This window comes from Arachis hypogaea, chromosome 20 (assembly GCF_003086295.3).
Source record: "Arachis hypogaea cultivar Tifrunner chromosome 20, arahy.Tifrunner.gnm2.J5K5, whole genome shotgun sequence".
NCBI lineage: Eukaryota > Viridiplantae > Streptophyta > Magnoliopsida > Fabales > Fabaceae > Arachis > Arachis hypogaea.
Window position 1 is genome coordinate 35,779,735 of NC_092055.1, and position 21,840 is coordinate 35,801,574.

The window sequence follows — 21,840 nt, forward strand, 5'->3', positions numbered from 1 at the left end:
GATTCACCTTAATAACGTGTTCGGTTCATTATGCAGAAAGCTGTTTTGAAACTAAATACTGATAGAAACATTTTTTTAATAGTGATATATGCACTTTTTTGGTCCATCCATTGTATTAATTTCGGTTCATTTGGATTTTTAAGGCTATTAATGTTTGATAAATACCTTGATTTCCATTCACTGTGAACCCGGAACAAAACAACAGCCAAACAATTCCAACAGATATATACATTAACATTAGATTTCCAATAACATTTACATTCATATTCACATATATACATTGCAAGAAACAGTGTTTGCTTTTTTTAAACAAGTTAAACAAAATAGTGTTAATTACAACCAGTCAAACAAAGTATATCCTATTTACTATCTAAATCCCTAGATGTGAATTTACAATAAGGCTGGAGAGGGTAGCAGATGGCTTCGGGAGTCTTATTGCTTCAGATGCCCGAATCACTTGGTCTCTAATTTTGTACATATACTTATGTTATAACGCGGCTTCTCGTTCTTTGTCACCATTATCTTCTTCATTTTTGTTGTAAGGACAAAAAAATTTGGTCAATAATTCACTCAATACACTGACAAGCACAAACATGCACATTTTAATCAAGTGAATCAAAATGAACAACTCCAGTGAACAAAATAACATCCATGTGCTGAATAAAACATGATAAACATTCATTCATCAATAAAATATTTCTGCATGCACAAGGACTCAACTGAATGCACTAACAATCAAGTGAATCAAAATGAGCAATTCCACTGAACCGAACAACATTCATGTGCTGAATAAAACGTGACAAACATTTAATCATCAAGAAAGAACATTTCTGCATGCACAAGGACTCAACTGAACACACTAACAATCAAGTGAAACAAAATGAGCAACTCTACTTAATCGAACAATATTCACGTGCTGAATAAAATGTGATAAATATTCAATCATCAAGAAAAATATTTCTGCATGCACAAGGACTCAAATGAACACACTAACAATCAAGTGAATCAAAATGAGCAACTCCACTGAACCAAACAACATTCATGTTGTAAGAACCGGAGTTTTTCACGTAAAATCATTTTAATAAAACAATTTTAGTGCCCAGAATAGATTCAAAATTTAGTAGTTTTAATTTGAAAATTTAAAGGTGAAATTTGATTTCAGTGAATTTTTCTGAGTTGGAAATGTATCTTTTTCGAAAATTTTTTGTAGAAATGCGTACTATCGCTTAAGTCGGTATGAACCGGCTCTAGTCTGTCCAGTACCGCGTATTTTAGAAAAATTGATTTATTGTTTTAAAAAGGTAATAGTAATTTGGAATTGAAAACCGAACACTAATCTTAAATGTTTTGGCCCAAAGTGGGCCAAATGGACCAAAAATGCTAACGGGTTGGACCGGATCCAAGGCACAACATATATATGCTCATTTAATGAGCATTTCAGCCCATTCCACTTCATTTTGAAGAAGGGGGCGCAGCTTGAGAAGAGAGGAGAGGTGAAAGTTTGGTTACTATTCACATCTATCTTCCGGTGACCATAACTTGAGCTACGGAGCTCCGATTGACGAGCTGTTTGTGGCCACGCAAAGCTCTTATCGAGCTCTTCGATTCTATCTAAGAAAATCTGGTAAGAACTTGAAGCTCAAGCTCCAGTTTCCAGTCCTAGATTTTTGTATTTTTGAGGTTATGGTTTTGAGTAGATTTTGTAGTTTTGCTTGTTTAGGTGATCTCTAATAGCAAATAATTGTTGGATTTTACCCCTAATCTCGTTGGGTAAGGTAAGGTCATCTTCGGCAGGCTCCTCCGATTTTTTTTTCTTTTTTTTTTTTTTTTTTGCTGATCCTCGTTCTTTAAATGACGCTATCCCGAGGAGGACACCTAAAGGCGAGCCATAATGGCCTCATCTTCGGCAGGCTCCTCCGTTTTTTTTTCCTTTTTTTTTACGTTATGCTGACCCTCGTTCTTTAAATGACGCTATCCCGAGGAGGAAACCTAATGCTTGATGATGGATTGGATGTAGCATGAATGAGTTTAAATGTGATGATATATATATATTGTTAGATGATAATTATTGATGAGTTGTATTGGTGGGTGTTGAGATTTGAAGATGGATATTGATGATGATTTTTAATTGTTGGTTATTGTGGTTGATGAGGATTGTTGAGTATTATTGGTGTTGATGAGTTTTATGATGGGTTTGGTTAATGATAGATATTGTTTGATAATGACTATTAGAGTTTAGGAGGATTTGTTTTGGTAGTTGAGGTTGTTGTTGATTGATGATGATTATGAGTGTGGATTTATGATTAAATGGGAAATTATGGATTGGTAGTGAGATATGGCATAATGGTTGAGTAATTTAGGTGTGAAGTCGAGGAGAATGATATGAAATGGTAAGATGTTATATGTGGTAGTGGTTTATGATGATTGAATAGGTTTGGATTTGGTTTTGATTTTAGAGTTGGTTGAATTGGAGGTTTTGAGGTTTTTGGTAAAAACTAGTTTTTAGTGAACTTTGACGGGTCATAACTTGTGCCTCAATTTTCAAACTTTGTTGAAACTTATTTAGAACTAAAGTTCATTGAAAAGTCTTCAAATTGATATAAAGTTTGTAAAATTTGGATTTTTTTAGAGAAAGTTATGATCATTCAAAATTTGGTGTTAAAATTTGAAATTCTACAATGTTGCAGAATTTTGTGATTTCTGGTTTGTGTGCGCACGCACACCCCTGTGATTTTTCGAACTTGTACGCATGCACAGCCTTGTGCGTACGCACACACAGGGGAAGGCTTTCTGTTTAGAGCGCTAGCACAACCTGTGCGCGTACACAACCAACGAAGGTTTACAACCTGTGCACACCCACAGCCCTGTGCGCACACACACGTTGGAAGGTGCACTCTGTTGAGGGCGTTCGCATGCCTTGTGTGAGTGAACAGAGTTTGGAAAATTTTGCACTTGTGCGTACGCACACCTCTATGCGTACGCACACTTTCTAAAATCTTCTGGGCGTGCACGCGCACACCCCTGTGCGTACGCACACGTCCTGTTTTTCAAACTTAAGCTTTGTTTTCAACTATTTCACCTTCTCAACAAGATTGTGAGCTTCTGTGACACCATTTTAAGACTCTTGAGCTTATTATTGGGCATTAAAACAAGGGTAAGGTCTTAAGAGATTTGGTTTGGTATTATTTTGAAAAGTTAGAGAACGGAGGTTTAGGTTTCTGGTGTACTGAGGATGGGTTTGGTGGAGTGCGAAAGAAGAATGGTATATGAATTGAGAAAATTGACGAACTAGTGAGTTTAGAATAGAAAGTTATGAATTGATGATGGTTGTGATGAGTTGAAAACTTGGAATTGAATGATTATGGTTGATGGAATGAGTATGAGTGGAAGTGTGCTATGAGGAGTGGCCTCTGAGATTGAATACGTGATTATGGTATGTATTGTTATCCGTCGTAGGGGCTGTGGCAGTCTCCCGCCTACATTTGGATGTGAGGCTTGAAGCTGGGTTTCTCACTCATATTTATTGCTCAAGAGGACGGTGGTAGGGCACTCTCCCTCAGAACGTTTCCCTCTGAAAGGAGAAGGTGGTAGGGCACTCATCCCTTGGAATTATTCCTCCTGAGCGTGTGTTTTCTCTCTGGTTGCAAGGTGGTAGGGCACTATCCCTCGGAATCATGCGGCATCCAGAGGAAGGTGGTAGGGCACTCTCCCTCGGAACGTTTCCCTCTGAAAGGAGAAGGTGGTAGGGTACATATCCCTCGGAATTCTTCCTCCTGAGTATGCGCAACAGAGAGACTAATCTGGGAGTTGCCATCTGGATTTTCTGTCGAGTTTGGCACAATAACCGACATGTGATATCACAGCCAATATGACAGACATTCATCATATGCATCTTTTATATGCTTGCTTGCTTTGATTACTTGAGTTTGCCTAATTGTATAATATGCCTACTTGCTTCTTGAATTACATGTTATATATATATATATATATATATATATATATATATATATATATATATATATATATATATATATATATGTATATATATGAATACTACTTGTATTTTTCTTGCTTGCATTATCTGTGTTTGTTTGGTGCTGAGGAGGTTAGGTAGGCGGTGGCGATGGGATCGCACGGAGGGTAGGTTGGTGAAGGTTGTGGGACAGCGGTGACTAGTTTTAGTCAGAAAACCCCTAAGATTAGATACCTTGTTTATTATTCACGGTTTAAGTTATTTATTTCGTTAAGTTTGGATATCTGTTTGGTATGAATCTCTAGGATTGCATCTGGCGTCCCAGGGTCTTACATCTTACATTACTGGGTACTGTTACCATAATGAGAATCTCCGGTTCTCATTCCATACGTTGTTGTTGTTTTTCATATGCAGGTCGCAACCCACCTCAATGAGTTGCTTGATGGTAGCAGAGCAGAGGATCATATTCTATTTTGTTGTCATTTTGGTTATTTTGATTAGTACTCTCACTTTTGTATTTACTTTTGCCTTAGAGGCTTACTTTGAGAGTGGTATTCTGTATAAGCTGTTTTACTTTCAAAACTCTGTATGTCTGTATTTACTTAGTTGGCCTAAACTCTGCAGGCTTAGACTTGTATCTCATGAATAGTATACTCTTATAAAACTACATATACCTTGTTACCTTACATAGTAGATCTTAGCTTTTACACTTGTAGCTTCATATGAACGTTCGCGCTTTGTAATTACGTTTGAGCTTATTTTTTTCATCGGGCTTCTCGAATTATTATTCTTTATATATATATATATATATATATTTTAAGTATGAGCCGTAGAATTGTGGTAACCCTTGATTAACCTTTGCCTTACGGCATGGGGTAAGGCTTGGGGTAATTAGGGTGTTACACATGTGCTGAATAAAACGTGATAAACATTTAATCATCAAGAAAAATATTTCTGCATGCACAATGACTCAACTGAACACACTAACAATCAAGTGAATCAAAATGACCAACACCAATGAACCGATCAATATATCACAGAAAGAAAATAACAACATATTTTCTATTTGTATGCCCTAGTTACACAATAAAAATGGATTTAGAATAAGCCGTTGTACTAAACGAAACAACTCAATCCACTAAACCTTAAATCGAACTAGGAGAAACGCGAGTTTTGAGAGAAATTAAATGAATATAATAACGACAATTTTTCTCGTACCTTGCGGAGTATCTGTTCTTGTTTTTGGTTGTTTTTTCTTGTTCCTTTTGAAAGCTTGACGCGATTCTGGAGTAGGAGCAGTTTTCGCAGAGAACACGATGGAGGCTTGAGAGACTTTGAGAGAGATTTGAACTTCTCCAGTGACGGTTTCGAGGTTGAAGAAAGAACGTTGTTTCATAATGAAGGTGCGAATGAATATTAAATGTTTTGGGGAGTTTGGGTGCGTGAATACACACTCATTTAATGGAATTGGATTTTTTTTTGTGTTCGGTCAGCTTGAATGAACTTAGATAAAAAATTACATAGATATGTAGCATGACCATTCTATGAGTGATGCTATGTAATGTACAATGACTGTGGGTTATTTTAATGTAATTTGGCCATATTAAATAAAAAAAATTAAGAATCACTAAAAAGATTTTTTTTAAGTAATAAAAACCGATAAATTAAATATATATGATAATTAAAGAGAAGACAACAAATATTATATTTATGCAACAATATTTTCGTTATGAAAAAACTTCAAAATACTATATTCTTGTTTTTTCAATAAAATTTTAGAAAATATACATAAAAATTTAAATGACACAAAAATTTCTTTCTTTCTTCCAAATGGGTGGATTATAATTTCCAAAATTAAACCCATAGTATTAGTATTAAAGATGAATAGATAATGACAAAAAAAAGCCCTCTAAATTATTTACAAATTTATCGGATAGACAAAGAATTTCCAAAATCATCAATTTAAAAAGGAATGACACAATATAGTTATCTCAAATTAGAAATACGGCATTAAGGATAAATAATTTATAACGAAGGAGATAAATCATTATTGTCTACTTGAAAATATTGTATGATCCTTCTCTTTAATTAGTTAATGACAAATATAGTCTTCTTAATCATTGAAGTATATTTAATCCTTTCTTTTCATCAAGTACTCTCCTACATGCAAATTTTCCCCAAATTTTAATAGACGAGTCTCATAATAAAAGATATTTATCTCTACACAACTTTTTTGTTTACTTTTACAAAGCTTCCAAAAGAAAGGGGAAAATAAATAAAAAAAAGACAAATGTCAAAATGTAAATAATAAAAAGGCCTAAAATGAAGAGTAGTTTTTTCTCTGAGGTCCACAAAATAAATGTGAAGCAGCCATCAACCAGTCATCCAAGCACACCCATGGAAGATAAGGCAGAGAGATAAGCCACTTCTTCTTCTCCTCACACACACACACTCCTCTCCACACTTCCATCACAAACTTGTGAAAAAAATATCATATAATAATAATAATAATAACACATTATATATAAATTAAAAAATATAAATATACAGTTATATATCCTTCTATTCCCACTTTGTCCATTGATTCACAGAGACATAGACACCTTAACACCACAAATTAATAATGGCCACCGCCGGCGCCGCCGCCACGTCATACTTCTTCGGCACACGCCTCACAACCTCAACCCCATCTTCGGGAAGGTTCCACGCCCTCTTCAACCTCGGCACCAAGAAGGCACCACCATCTCCACCACAGAAGAAGAAGGAGCCTGCGAAGCCGGCAAAGGCGGCGAAGCCATTCTCCTCCGGTGACCGTCTCGTGTGGTTCCCGGGCGCACAGCCACCAGAATGGCTCGATGGATCAATGATCGGAGACCGCGGATTTGATCCCTTTGGGTTCGCGAAACCCGCAGAGTACCTTCAGTTCGATTTGGACTCGCTGGACCAAAACCTGGCGAAGAACGAGTATGGCCAAATCATCGGAACAAGGATTGAGACCTCAGACGTGAAACCGACGCCATTTCAACCGTACTCGGAGGTTTTTGGAATTCAGAGGTTCCGTGAGTGTGAACTTATTCATGGAAGGTGGGCCATGCTTGGTGCTCTTGGTGCTTTGGCCGTTGAAGCTTTGACCGGTGTTGCGTGGCAAGATGCTGGGAAGGTAATAATTTTTGTTTTCTCACTGATGATATTGTTGGTAACTTTTTTTTTTTTTTTTTTGAGAATACATCTGCATTAGTTGGGTCAAAAATAGTAAAAAATTTTAGACGAAAGTTGATAGTTAAGAAGAGATAATTTAATATGTTTGATTAAATTATTATTTAATAATTTTTAACCATTACTTAATTTAAAAATAACTATATATAAATTTTCATTTAATAAATATAAATCTAATTTTGATGATATTATAATCTTGTATAATTAGATTCATTTGTAAAACAGTTTCTAACCTATTTTCGGTGGGGCAGTTAATGGTTAATCTTTCTATGTATCTTTTGTTAAACATGCTTTTTTGTCCTTTTAAAGCTTTTAAATTAGTGTTTTTAATTTTATCAATGACATAAGAATCGGAAACAACCTGAGGAAAGAGTGCTGAAAGTTCGTGATAGGACAATACGATTTGCATGTAGAAGTTGATTTTTAATTATTATTATTATTATTAGTTTATCACTATTGTTATTGACAAGTATAACATGGTCCCATTGTGTCTGTGTATGTGTCTGTATTAGTGTAATATACCTTTGACACAGAGTTTTGTGGAGTGTGTCTTATTGTTATCCAGTAAAGCATTGGTGTGGTAATGGAGTACTAATTGCTATAATGATGATGACTTGCCTAGCTAACAACGATGAAGACAAAAGTTTTCATTATTATTTGATTTGTTTGAACATGTTTGATTGGATCCCATTTTCATACACGAACAAAATAGTAATACCCTGCATTATCTTAGTCCTACACAAGTGCTATTGTGCTAGAAGTTTAGTTCAAGGAAGCTTTTAATTTCCAGTGGAATGGATTATTGCATTAATTAAGCATGAGATTAGCAAAAGATGACACTCAAAGGTAGGTCTCATGATTTTTGCATTATCTTCATAGACAAAACAATATTCCATCTAATTCAAAAAGAAAATTTATCAAATTATTATATCCTTGAATTTGGAAAAGTGTTTTAATATTAGATGGAACACAAGAATACAAGACACATCTCATATGATTTTGTATTCCATCCTAATGTTCTTATTATGCTAAGATAATAGAAGTAAAAATGATATGTTTCTGAAAATTCATATTTGCCAAAACAAAGGAACATAAATATTGTGAAATACAAATCTATCTGTACAAATAGACAAACAGACAAAAATTTGAATTTCTATACATCAAAGACTTAATAAACTAGTAAAACAAATATAAATTCCTCTCTATTCTCTGTTTCAAGATACTTACCGATTATGTTATATATAGGTAGAAATTTATGGACAGTTGTCTTTACGTAAAGTCGATAGTTGAGAATCGTTAGATAACAATTTAGTTAAACATATCAAATTATTTAGCGATTTTCAGCTATCAATTTCATAAGAAAACAACTACATGTAAGTCTTAACCTTATATATATATTAATGAGTTAACCTAACAGAATATTGAAGATTATTCAAGCTCACAATCTTGTGTTTTCAATTCCAAAATGCAATTTTCTCTTATTATAATCAGGTAGAGCTAGTGGAAGGATCATCATACTTGGGACTACCACTTCCATTCTCACTAACAACACTGATATGGATTGAAGTGTTAGTGATTGGATACATTGAGTTCCAAAGAAATGCAGAGCTTGACCCAGAGAAAAGGCTATACCCTGGAGGCAAGTTCTTTGACCCACTTGGATTGGCAAATGACCCTGAAGAGAAGGCAAGGCTTCAACTTGCTGAAATCAAGCACTCTCGTTTGGCCATGGTTGTCTTTCTCATCTTTGCAATTCAAGCTGCCACAACAGGGAAAGGACCCATCAGTTTCATTGCTACCTTCAACAAGTGAGAAACAAATCACACGTAACTTTAGCTCCTCATTATTCAACCTTATTGTACAATTTTTTGTTGATTTCTTTTCTGTACACCAAGAAATGAGAACTACTGCTATGTATAACTTTAAAACTTTGTGTTAATGATGATGTATGTATCTATGTACTTTGTTGACTTTTGTATTAATACTATATAGATTTAATTTTAATATACTCTCGGGAGAAGTTTATAAGAGTTTTACCTAGATATTAATAGCATATTATTATGTTATTAAAAGTAACTATATTTTAAACTTATTAATTAACTGCTTGAATAATTATTTGAATATATGAATTTGATTGGATCATCGTGTAAAATTTTTTTTATAATGATAATTAAGTCGTTGGATTTATATGTTGGACATATTAAGATATAGCTTGTATTCAGTTAGTTATCAGTTAGCACCTAATTAGTTATTAGTTAGTTAGAGTGGCTGCACAGTCAGCAATCAGTTTAATTTGATAGAAACTCCAAGTAAAATAATAGAATTCATACATCAATTCACAAATCTCTCTCTCTCTCTCTCTCTCTCTCTATATATATATATATATATATATATATATATAAGTTCAATTCAGTTGAAGATCAAGTGATCGGAAAAGTGTCTGAAGAATTTGAAATGTGGGAACAGCATGATGAATGCTCTCGTCAATGGAAGCGATGTTTGTCAACAAAGTAATGGAATTTAACTACGTGTATGAGATTTGGAAAGCACCTGAAGAACATTTCGCCGCAAGGCTAAATCGATCATCAGAATGCTGAAGACTCAACTAAAATCAATCAAGAAGCTTGGTTTAACAGCCTTAGAGTACTTACCAAAGATTAGCATGGTGGTGAATAGGACACACGGTGTAGCAATATTTTCATGGATTCAATCAGAATTTTCAGAATTTCCAATTGCTACACACAAATTGACCCCCACCACCAAATGCTTCCTTTCACAATGGACCATCAAATGCAGCTTTTCGTCGTGGCAGCCAACAACAAAATCAGCATCAAAGGTCAAACTTAGGGCCTTAAGCTTATTCACATTCCCAAACACTGCCTCAGATTCAGGGTGGTATCCAGATTCAGGTGCCTCTCACCACATAGGCGTTCGACCAGTATGAAGGGCCAGAATAAGTGTATGGAGGTAATGGAAAAGGTATGCGCATTGCTAATGTTGGAAAATCTCTTAGTATTCATCTATATCAAACCATATATTCAAACTCCAGAACTTGCTACATGTCCCAGCCATCTCTAAAAATCTAATTAGCATGTCAAAGTTTGCACTAGATAATGATGTATTCTTTGAGTTTTGGCCTTATTTGAGCATTGTAAAATGCCAGGAATCCAAGAAGATTCTGTTTCAAGGTAAATTCAATAAACGACTTGAAGATTTGAAGGAGTTCACATTCAAAGACAAAATTGAAAAGATAGAAACGAAAAGAATTTCACAGCTGCAAACAAAGTTACAAATGTTGCTTTTGCTACAGCTTCAAGAAACATAGAAAATGAGACTTGTTCTATAATAAAACATTGTAGTAGTGAGTCAAATTGTAATAGTGAATCAGATGTAGACAGAAACTGCTTAATGCATGTAGAATGTGCAAAAGCAGAAATCGTTGAAAATAAAATTACAAATGTTAGTAATGTAGTCAATAAAGAGTCTGTTGCAGAAGATAAAATTATTGCTTCTAGTCATGTTAGTAATTCAAAATCTATTGCCAAGAAACATGTCATTACTGCTGATGAATTTGTGAATAAAACTGTTGTTTGTGATAATTCACAGTGCAAGCCTAATGATTCTATGATCACTACTACAAATTCTGTTTGTGACAGGACATATTAAAGTAGACACCTATATTTAATTACATTTATTTGATATACATGATTTTGGTGTTCAATTGTATTTGTATTTGATACTTGTCTAAAATTCATCACTTTATTTTCTTAAACAACAAACAACAACAACAACAAAGCCTTGTCCCACTAAGTGGGGTCGGCTACATGAATCAAACGACGCCATTGTGCTCTGTCATGTATCATGTCTACAGAGAGACCGTTTACATGTAGATCTCGTTTGACCACCTCATGGATGGTCTTTTTAGGTCTTCCTCTGCCTTTCGCCCTTTGTCCATCTTCCATCTCATCCACCTTCCTGACTGGATGTTCTATCGGTCTTCTTCCCACATGTCCAAACCACCTGAGACGCGATTCAACCATCTTTTCCACAATGGGTGCTACTCCAACTCTCTCCCTTATATCTTCATTCCTTATTTTATCCAATCGTGTATGACCACTCATCCATCTCAACATCTTCATCTCTGCCACACTCAACTTATGTTCGTGCTCCCCTTTAGCCGCCCAACACTCCGTACCATACAGCATAGCCGGTCTTATAGCGGTGCGATAGAATTTACCTTTAAGTTTTAAAGGCACTTTTTTGTCGCATATAAAACCAGATGCACTCCGCCATTTTGACCAACCTGTTTGGATCCTATGATTTACATCCTGTTCAATCTCTCCATTATCCTGTATGATGCACCCAAGATACTTAAAACTTTTAACTTTTCGCAGGATGTTTTCTCCAATCTTCACCTCTATATTGGAGTTTTCCCTTCTCAGACTGAACTTACATTCCATATATTCCGTCTTGCTACGGCTTATGCGCAGACCATACACTTCTAGAGCTTCTCTCCATAACTCCAACTTCTTATTTAGGTCTTCCCTTGACTCTCCCATAAGGACGATATCATCGGCAAAAAGCATGCACCATGGCACAGGCTCTTGGATGTGCTCTGTGAGTACTTCCAAGACTAATGTGAAAAGGTATGGACTTAAGGATGATCCCTGGTGTAATCCTATACCAATAGGGAATTCCTCTGTCACACCACCTTGAGTCTTCACACTAGTTGTGGCCCCATCATACATGTCTTTAATTGCCCGAATATATACGATCCTTACTCTCCTCTTTTCTAAAACCTTCCATAAGACCTCCCTTGGTACCCTATCATACGCTTTTTCCAAATCAATAAACACCATGTGTAGATCCCTTTTATTACTACGATACCTCTCCATCATCATTCTTAATAGGTATATCGCTTCAGTGGTAGATCTGCCTGGCATAAATCCAAATTGGTTCTCTGTTACTTGTGTCTCTTTTCTCAACCTCCGTTCTATCACCCTTTCCCATAACTTCATAGTATGACTCATAAGCTTAATCCCTCTATAGTTTCCGCAACTTTGTATATCCCCCTTATTCTTGTAGATAGGTACCAAGGTGCTCTTTCTCCACTCATCAGGCATCTTCTTTGACCTTAAAATCTCATTAAAAAGCTTGGTTAACCAGTTGATGCCTTTTCCTCCAAGACCCTTCCAAACCTCAATCGGGATATTATCAGGTCCTACTGCCCTGCCATTTTTCATCTGCTTTAGAGCCTCTTTTACCTCGAAGTCTCGAATCCTTCGATAGTAGTTAAAGTTTTGATCTTCTTTCCTTGTGCATAATCGACCAAGGCTCGGAAGAGTCTTCTGTCCCTCATTAAATAACTCGTAGAAGTAGCTCTTCCACCTTTCATTAATCTTCTCCTCTTGAGCCAACACCTCTCCATCCTTATCCTTTATGCACTTAACCTGATCCAAATCTCTCGTTCTTCTTTCCCGACTCTTTGCGATTCTATATATACCTTTTTCTCCTTCTTTCGTGCCCAAAGACTGGTAGAGACCCTCATATGCTCTTGTTCTTGCTTCACTTACAGCCACTTTTGTCTCTTTCTTAGCCGCCTTATATTTTTCCCAGTTATCTACATTGCGGCATAAAGACCACTCTTTAAAGCATTCCCTTTTTATCTTTATCTTTTCTTGTATACTCGCATTCCACTACCAGGACTCCTTGTCTCTTGGTCCTATTCCTTTAGATTCACCAAAACTTTCTTTTGCTGTTTTTCTAATAACTTCTGCCATCTCCCTCCACATTTCTTCCGCGCTTCCATTCCCATCCCACTTTGTCTCTTCTCCTACCCGTCTTAGGAAGCTTCTTTGTTCCTCCCCTTTCATCCGCCACCACCTCGTCCTTGGGTTCTTCGTATGATGTCTTTTCCTCAACTTTTGCTCAACGCGAAAATCCATGACGAGCACCCTATGTTGTGTTGTCAAACTCTCTCTCGGGATAATTTTACAGTTAATGCAAAATTTCCGGTCGACTCTCCTCAACAAGAAGAAGTCGATTTGAGAGCTTGTCATGCCACTCTTATAGGTTATAAGATGTTCGTCTCTCTTTTTAAAACATGTATTTGCGATGAGAATATCAAAAGTTGAGGAAAAGTCCAAAATAGTTTTACCCTCGGCATTGATCACCCCGAAACCATGGCCTCCGTGAATACTCCCATATCTAGTCACTTCTCTCCCAACATGGCCATTTAAATCTCCTCCTAAGAAAATCTTATCTCCCAAAGGTATGCCTTGAACCAAACTCTCTAGATCCTCCCAAAACCTTATCTTGTGTTGTTCGTCCGAACCCACTTGCGGTGCATAGGCGCTAATCACATGGAAAGCACCTCCCTCCACCACCAGTTTGATAGAGATGATCCGATCTCCCACCCTCTTGACATCCACTACGTCTTTCTTCCACTGCTTATCCACAATTATTCCAACCCCATTCCTATTCTTCACCTTTCCTGTATACCAAAGTTTGAAACCAGAAGTATCCAACTCCTTAGCCTTTGCACCAACCCATTTCGTTTCTTGTAGGCACATAATGTTAATCTTCCTCCTTGTCATGGTGTCCACCACCTCCATGGACTTTCCTGTTAAAGTGCCTATGTTCCATGTCCCAAATCTCAACCTTCTGTCGCTTCGACCTTTACCTTTTCCTTTGTGAACTAGCTTATTTACCCTCGTCCGTTCACGAAAACGCGAGAACCCTTGCTCATTTAACACTACATCCGGGCACCGATGCAGCGGCTCTTGCTTCGACACCGTACTCGAGCCATACGGCGCGTTGCTTCCGGGCAACGACCTAGCTTTAGCGCAATAATGTCTTTGATTCATGTCATGGGGGTTCGGCTATATTTTTATGTTGGTTGCCGAAGACCTAACACAACCCTCCTCCTTTATCCGGGCTTGGGACCGGCTATGTACCGCAAGTGTAACGTAGGCGGAGTTTTATTTTCTTAAACAAGTAGGGAAAAAAAAGTCTCATAAATATTTTCTCTGTGGTCGAAAGCATCATAATAACGAATTACTAGCTAATTAGATTGACATGCTTGCAGTGGATTCTTACACTTGAAATGACACCATGTGTGCCTGAGAATTAAGAGCGATTAAAGGATGTTTTCAAATCGTTTCTTTTGTTCAAAGAGAGAGGGAAGAAATAAAAAAAAATATTGAAACAGGTGTTATATATACTCTGTATCTGTACATAATGTAGGGATAAAAATATGTCAAATGGACATTATTTTTAAAATGCTAGACTTTTATTGTAGTTATTCAGAATGAGTATGGTCTATGGTTTATTTAGAGGTCTGATACTGACTTGTTAAAAAGCCTAGATTAGTGTAAAATTTGTTAATAAGTGGTAGATAATAATGTATAAATAAATTTTTTTCATATATTTACTAAGAATAAAATATGTTTTTTGTCTCTAAAATTTCTCAAAAATTTTAAAATACTCTTAAAAAAAATTATTTTATTTTAATTTTATCCCAAAATTTTTTTATTTTTATTAAATATATTCTTAAAAACTAATTTTTAAAAAAATTTAAGATTAATTTAACAATAACTTCACAAGACAACCATCAACACAAACAATTAGCTCTTAATTGTTAAGTATTATTGCTAAATTGGTCTTTAAATTTGTTGAAAATTTAGTTGTCAGGAATATATTTAATGTAAATAAAAAAATTTTAGAATAAAATTAAAATAAAAATAAAATCTAAAAATATTTTTAAAACTTTTGATAAATTTAAGAGACAAAAAGTATACTTTACTTATTTACTAAAAACATTGATAAATAAGTGATAAATAATAACATTTTTAATAAAATTTAAAATTCAAATATTATTTATAATATTTTAAATAAGCCTAGGTCAGCTTAACAGATTTTGCATGCTTAAGAGTTTAACGGTAGCCTCACCCTCATTTTTTTTTAATCAAATTAAGGCAATTGCAGCTGCAGGACAAACCCAAAGCTCTTGCCAGGTCACCTCATATGATTCACCCCTATATACATGTTTCATTTATATAAGTGTTACATACTTACATTAACTTTTAATCACTCTTTGGATCCTGAATTGAAGTAAAACCTGGCCTCTTTTTTAACTTTATATTTTTTTTTTCTTTTTGGGAAGAATTAAACTATAGTTGGTACGTTCAATCACATTACTGTACGATGCATACTTGAAAATACATTTATGTGGATAACACTTAACATCAGTCTCCAACCTCACAATTTGTTTGATATATTATATTCTTCAATAAATGATTAAGAAATTACCAATTGATGTGGATGCTTTAAGTTACTCTAACAAATAGTAGATGCTTAAGATTGTTGAAGCTTTTCGTGACAAGTCTAAAGAATTATTGGTTCTGAATAAATTGACTTGCATTTATTTTAAAGAAAGAATGGCTACCATTTAACAAGTGGGATGATGACTGGTTCAGCACCTCTTTGTAGTTTGTAATCACTAATCAATGTCTTCACTTTCAACAGGGATTTAACGTTTTGAATATAATAATTTGAGGAGTAATATTTTAACAAAAGAATTTGATAAATTGGTGTAATAATCTTTTAGAATATTAAATAAACTATTTTTTTTTTAATTTTAGGTAATGTAGTCCCTTAATCATATTAATTTTTAGAAAAAGTAATGATTACTTTATCATTTTTAAAAATATTAGAAAATAATTTATTGTTTTAATTTATAAGAGATTAATTTATGGTTTAATTACTCTATTGGTCCTATAGTTTTGCGAAATTTTTAATTAGGTCCCTGTACTTTTTTTTTCTTTTAATTAAGTCCTTGCACTAAATTTTTTTTAATTGGGACCCTACACTTTTTTTTTTCTTTTATTTGGGTTCCTGCACTAATTTTTTTATTTTTAGTTGGGTCCCTATAAATTTAAGCCAATTACTGCCAAGAGGGACCTAATTAAAAAAAATTAGTGCAGGGATCAAATTAAAAGAAAAAAAATATAGGAACCTAATTAAAAATTTTGCAAAACTATAGGATCAACATAGTAATTAAACCTTAATTTATCTAATGTTTTAAAAAATTAGAGACTAGTTTATTTCATCTTTCCTTTAAGAACCGATTATTAATTAGATACAAAAATTATTTAAGAACTATTTAAAAGTAGAATAATCCTATGCAGCCAAAATATTATAGATAATAAATGAAAATACATGATCAATAATATTTATACTAATAAGATAGTGTAAATCACTCTCTTAATTTAATTGACATAATTAATTTCTTTCTATAACTATTTTCTCTCGTTTAATTACACCAAAAATTGATTCCAAATTTAATTTAAACCAAATTTTAAAAAATTCTCTTTCGTTATTAGATTCATAATTCTATAATTTTTTTCTCAAATAAAAATTTTAAATTATAATATTTTTAATCTTAAAAAAATCTCAAATCGCGTCAAACATTTTATAAAAAAATAAAAACATTTTAAATTTGATTAGTCTCTATTTATTAAAAATTAAAAACTTCTAAAATTAGTGATTAAAGTAAACATACACCATCAGTGAGGGTTCAATGCTTAATTCTGTGTTCCCTGCTTTCATGAGCTGTCTTCCTACAAGTTTACTTATTTTTACTATATAGTTTGAATTAGTGGAATTTGAGTTATTTTTGGCTTGAAGAACTTAATTGTTTTTAACCAAGTAGGCAAAACCATCTTAGCATATAGTTGCATCCATATACATAGGTTGCATTATATTGCATGAGTCTTACTTTTCCCTACTCATTTATTTTATCTCCTTAAGTTAAGCATGAGGACATGCTAATGTTTAAGTGTGGGGAGGTTGATAAACCATTATTTTATGGTTTATCTTGTGTTTAATTGAGTGGTTTCATCAAGTCTTTACCCACTTATTCATATGAATTGCATGATTTTTACAATTCCTTCCTAGTTTCGTTCTATGGTTGAAAACTTGCTTCCTAGAGATCTTTAATTTGTATATTTTAAATCCCCTTTATACCATTCGATACCATGATCCGTGTGTTAAGTATTTCAGGCTTTATAGGGCAGGAATGTCTTATATTTCTATGAACGTCATACCCATGTCAATAGAGTAGATTCCCTACTTGACATGGGGTTGATTAAGAGGAGACACTTGAGTTGGAATACTCAAGTGGTTAGTTAAATTGGAAGTTGTTGGCTAATTCTGTATTTACTAACGCTAGACCTTCCCAATGGAGAGGACTAGGATTTGCGAATAAGAGTTAGCTCAATCACTTGACTTTCCTTTATTTAGTAAGGGTTAACTAAGTGAAAATAACAATCTCTTTATACTACACTTGAGAGAATTCTAACAAGGACAGAACTTCCAAATAATCATTCCCCCAGTCAAGACTTTTTAATTTGAATAATATAAATTTTGTTTAATTTTCATTGCACTAAATTACAATTGTTTATTTTCTGTTAATCAACTCACAAAATTCTCGGAAAACTCCTGATTAATAAATTAGCACCCTTTCTAGCAACTCGTTGGGAGACGACTTGGGACTCATACTCCCAGTATTTTTATTTTAAACTTTTATGACAACCTTTCTAAATTGATGCGGCGGATTTTTGCTGGTTAAGAGCTATATTCGCAATGCTGTTCTTATATTACAATCTCTTAATTGGTCTAACTTCTGCCACGCACCAATTTTTGGCGCTGTTACTGGGGAGTTGCAATTGTATGCTAAATTATTAATTAGTGTACATATTTTTATTTTATTTGCATATTTTATTTTATTTTTGTTACCATGAGCTATATGTTTCTCTCATTGAATGACTCGTTCATTGTCTGATTCGAGCTTAGCCGCATTTGATCCTGAAATTGAAAGAACTATTTCACGTATTAGGCGAGCTCAACGTCGGTTAGCCTCTGAGGGTGGTGAAGTGATTGTTATCGATTCACCAGTCTCATCTGAGGGCAAATCTGATCCGCCATCTGAGAGTGAAACAAGCTCCTTTACTACTAATTCATTTGATTCATGTACAGATAACATGGCAGCACCTAGGAGGATTACTCTCCAGGAAGCTGGAGCCCCTGATTTTACACTGCAGCCATATCAAGTGCATCATCCAACTTTGACTGCAGATTTTGAACTGAAGACTGCACTAATCAACTTGATGCCCAAGTTTCATGGCTTACCTGCTCAGGAGCCCATCAAGGACCTCAGGAATTTTCAGACTGCCTGTTCTACTGTTAGGCGTCATGGTGCAAATGAAACTTCTATTCTGTTAACCGCCTTCCCGTTTTCTCTTGAGAGAAAGACAAGGGAGTGGTACTACTCCCAACCTGAAGCAACTGTTACCAACTAGGATACTCTTAGGAGAGAATTTTTGGAAAAATACTTTCCAGCTGAAGTTACAGACAGACTGAAGAAAGAGATCTCCTGCATTGTCCAATGTGAATCAGAAACTCTCTATGAGTATTGGGAGCATTTTAAGAACCTTCTAGATGCATGCCCCCATCACATGATTGACAGGCTAGTATTGATTAGCTATTTCACTCAAGGCATGAAGCCTCAGGATAAAACTACATTAGATGGTGCCAGTAATGGTTCTCTGAAGAAGTACAAGACCGTAGATGAAGCATGGCAACTGATCAGTGACTTAGCTGGGTCCACCAGGAATCACAGGCACAGAAGCAGCCACTCAAAAGCTATTGTAGAAGTTTTCTCTAGCACTGAGACGTCTGCTCTTACACAGAGTATATGTGAAATGACCAACCTATTGAAGCAAATGCAGTTGAACCAGCAACAACAAGCTCAGCCTTCCCCACCACAACAAAGCCAACAGTTAGTTTTCCAAAGAGTATGCGGAATCTGTGTTGATTATAGTTATTATACTGATGAATGCCCACAGCTCCAACAAGAAGACAACACTGTGGCAGCTACTCATAATTTCTATGACCACCCGAATCAAGGATACAATTAACAAAGCGGCAACTACAACCAAGGTGGGAACTGTAATCAAGGATGGCAGGAAAACTCCAACCAAGGTTGGAGAGATAATTCCAACCATGGCTGGAGGGACAACTACAAAAGAGGAGGCAGAGACAACAATAGAAATCAGAGGTAGAATAACAACAACAGATAGCAGAATCAGAACAAGCCCTACAGGGCACCTCACCTGAGACAGTCACAAGGACCCCAGCACAACCAACAACAAGTCCCTCAGATCACTTATCCTACTTCCTCATCAAATGACGAGATGCTTCATTCTCTTGCACAAGGACAACAAGACATGCAGACTACATTGAACTCTACTCTAAATAGTCTAAATGCCACTTTACAAGCTCTCGCCGCCCGGATAGATTCATTACCTACTTCCACCAACCAACCTTTAAGCTCTAGTGGATTCCTTCTCAACCCTTACCTAATCCCAAGGGTGGCATCAATTCCATCACTTTGAGATCCGGAACCACACTGCAAGAGAGGAACCAAGAGGAGCCAAGCCCACAAGTACACACCCAAGATGAAGACATTGTAAAAGTGGAAGATGCTGAAGAGGAAGACGAAGTACAAGACAAGGTTGAAGAAGAACTAGCTCAGCAAGGGAATGGACCACCAAAGGATGCAGAAGCTGTAAATGGCACCATTCCTATCCCATTTTCGCATCTTGCAAGGAAGACCAGAAAGTAGATGAACTTGATCCCAAAATGGTAGAAATTTTCAAAAAGGTTGAGGTAATTGTTCCCCTTTTTGATGTTATTCAGCAAGTACCTAAATATGCAAAGTTTCTGAAAGATTTATGCATGCATAAAGATAAAATTAATGAATTAGAAACTATTCCTTTAGGTAGTTCTATATCTGCTTTAATGGGAGGTATACCTGAAAAATATAGTGATCCAGGTCCATGCATGGTTAACTGTACCATTGGAGGTGTAATATTTTCTGATTGCATGTGTGACTTAGGAGCGTGTGTTAGTATAATGCCATTGTCTATATATGATACCTTAAGGCTCCCTCCTTTAAAAAGGTCGACAGCTCGTTTTGTGTTAGCAGATAAAAGCATTATTACAGTAGTCGGAATTGCTGAAGATGTATTAGTGAGCATTAAGGGGCTCACATTTCCCATTGACTTCTATATCTTGGAAATGCCCCCCCTAATGACTCAGGAAGACCATCATCAATCCTGCTTGGAAGATCATTCCTGAAGACTTCGAAGTTCAAGCTGGATGCATTCTCAGAAACTTACTCCTTTGAGATAGATGGCAGAAATATGAGTTTCAGTTTAAATGAAGCTATAAAGCACCCTCCGGAAGATCATTCTATCTTCCAATGCGACATCATTGATGAAACTGTAGCTGAAGTTCACCAAGAAGAAATAGAAGAGAAGCACATGGAGCAAGGTCCAAGTGTGGGGACACCCTCTGAACGTAATGAAGACACCTTACCATTATCACTAGCCCCGGATGATCCAGAGCCTAGCCATGAGTAGAAATTAGAATTGAAGCCCCTTCCTCCACACCTCAAGTATGCTTACCTTGAGGATAATCAGAAGTTCCCAGTTATCATTGCAAGGGAACTCACTCCACAACAGGAAGAGCAACTGCTCAGTGTGCTGAGAAAACATAAGAAAGCAATTGGGTGGAGCTTGGCGGATATAGTAGGCATCAGCCTTCAAGTCTGTGAGCACAGAATATACCTAGAAGAGGAATCAAAGCCCATCCGTCAACCCCAAAGAAGATTGAATCCCACCATCTTAGAAGTTGTCAAGAAAGAAGTGACCAGGCTACTTGAAGCAGATATCATTTACCCCATCTCAGACAATGAATGCGTTAGTCCAGTACAAGTGGTGCCCAAGAAGTCTGGAGTCACAACAATAAAGAATGAGCATGGAGAGCTCCTGATAACTAGAGTGCAGAATTCATGGAGGGTTTGCATTGACTATAGGCGTCTCAACCAAGCTACTCGCAAGGATCACTATCCCTTGCCATTTATTGATCAGATGCTTGATCGCCTATCAGGTAAATCCCATTATTGCTTATTGGATGGTTATACAGGATATTTTCAAATTCATATAGCTCCTGAAGATCAGGAGAAGACTACTTTTACATGTCCCTTTGGAACGTATGCATATAAGAGAATGCCTTTTTGCTTATGTAATGCACCTGCTACTTTCCAAAGATGCATGATGAGTATCTTCTCAGATCTTTTTGAGAACTGTATGGAAGTATTTATGGATGATTTTAGCGTTTATGGTGATTCATTTAACCTTTGCTTGAATAGTTTAGCTAGAGTATTAGACAGGTGTGTTAGTTCAAACCTTGTATTGAATTTTGAAAAATGTCACTTTATGGTAAAACAAGGTATTGTACTAGGACATGTTGTGTCTAATATGGGTATTGCTGTCGATCCAGCAAAGGTAGATGTCATTTCTAGTTTACCTTACCCCTCCTCCATGAGGGAAGTCTGTTCATTCCTAGGCCATGCAGGTTTCTACAGGAGATTCATTAAGGACTTCAGTAAGGTTGTATTACCTTTATTCAGACTGCTGCAGAAAGATATTGAGTTTGAGTTCAGTGAGGATTGCATGCAAGCATTTGATCGGTTGAAGATCGCCCTGACTCAAGCTCCGATTGTAAGAAGACCAGACTGGAGCCAG

The 21,840-nt window shown here is 35.7% G+C and overlaps 1 protein-coding gene and 1 long non-coding RNA gene across 2 annotated transcripts; both read left to right on the forward strand.

Annotated features, from left to right (window-relative positions):
* Nucleotides 1-6,180: 6,180 nt before the first annotated feature.
* Nucleotides 6,181-9,195, forward strand: LOC112783659 (chlorophyll a-b binding protein CP29.3, chloroplastic). Its single transcript, XM_025826693.2, has 2 exons — nucleotides 6,181-7,133; nucleotides 8,681-9,195. The coding sequence occupies exons 1-2, from the start codon at nucleotides 6,597-6,599 to the stop codon at nucleotides 8,999-9,001; spliced, it is 858 nt and encodes a 285-aa protein (XP_025682478.1). The 5' UTR covers nucleotides 6,181-6,596; the 3' UTR covers nucleotides 9,002-9,195.
* Nucleotides 9,196-9,592: 397 nt separating this feature from the next.
* On the forward strand, nucleotides 9,593-10,806 carry LOC140182876 (uncharacterized). Its single transcript, XR_011879130.1, has 2 exons — nucleotides 9,593-10,168; nucleotides 10,353-10,806. It is a non-coding gene; the product is annotated as an uncharacterized lncRNA (long non-coding RNA).
* Nucleotides 10,807-21,840: the final 11,034 nt, after the last annotated feature.

Coding starts and splice junctions, on each gene's coding strand:
- LOC112783659 (XM_025826693.2), top strand. CDS start 6,597: ATGGCCACCGCCGGCGCCGCCGCCACGTCATACTTCTTCGGCACACGC. Junction 7,134..8,680: donor CGTGGCAAGATGCTGGGAAG/GTAATAATTTTT, acceptor TATTATAATCAG/GTAGAGCTAGTGGAAGGATC.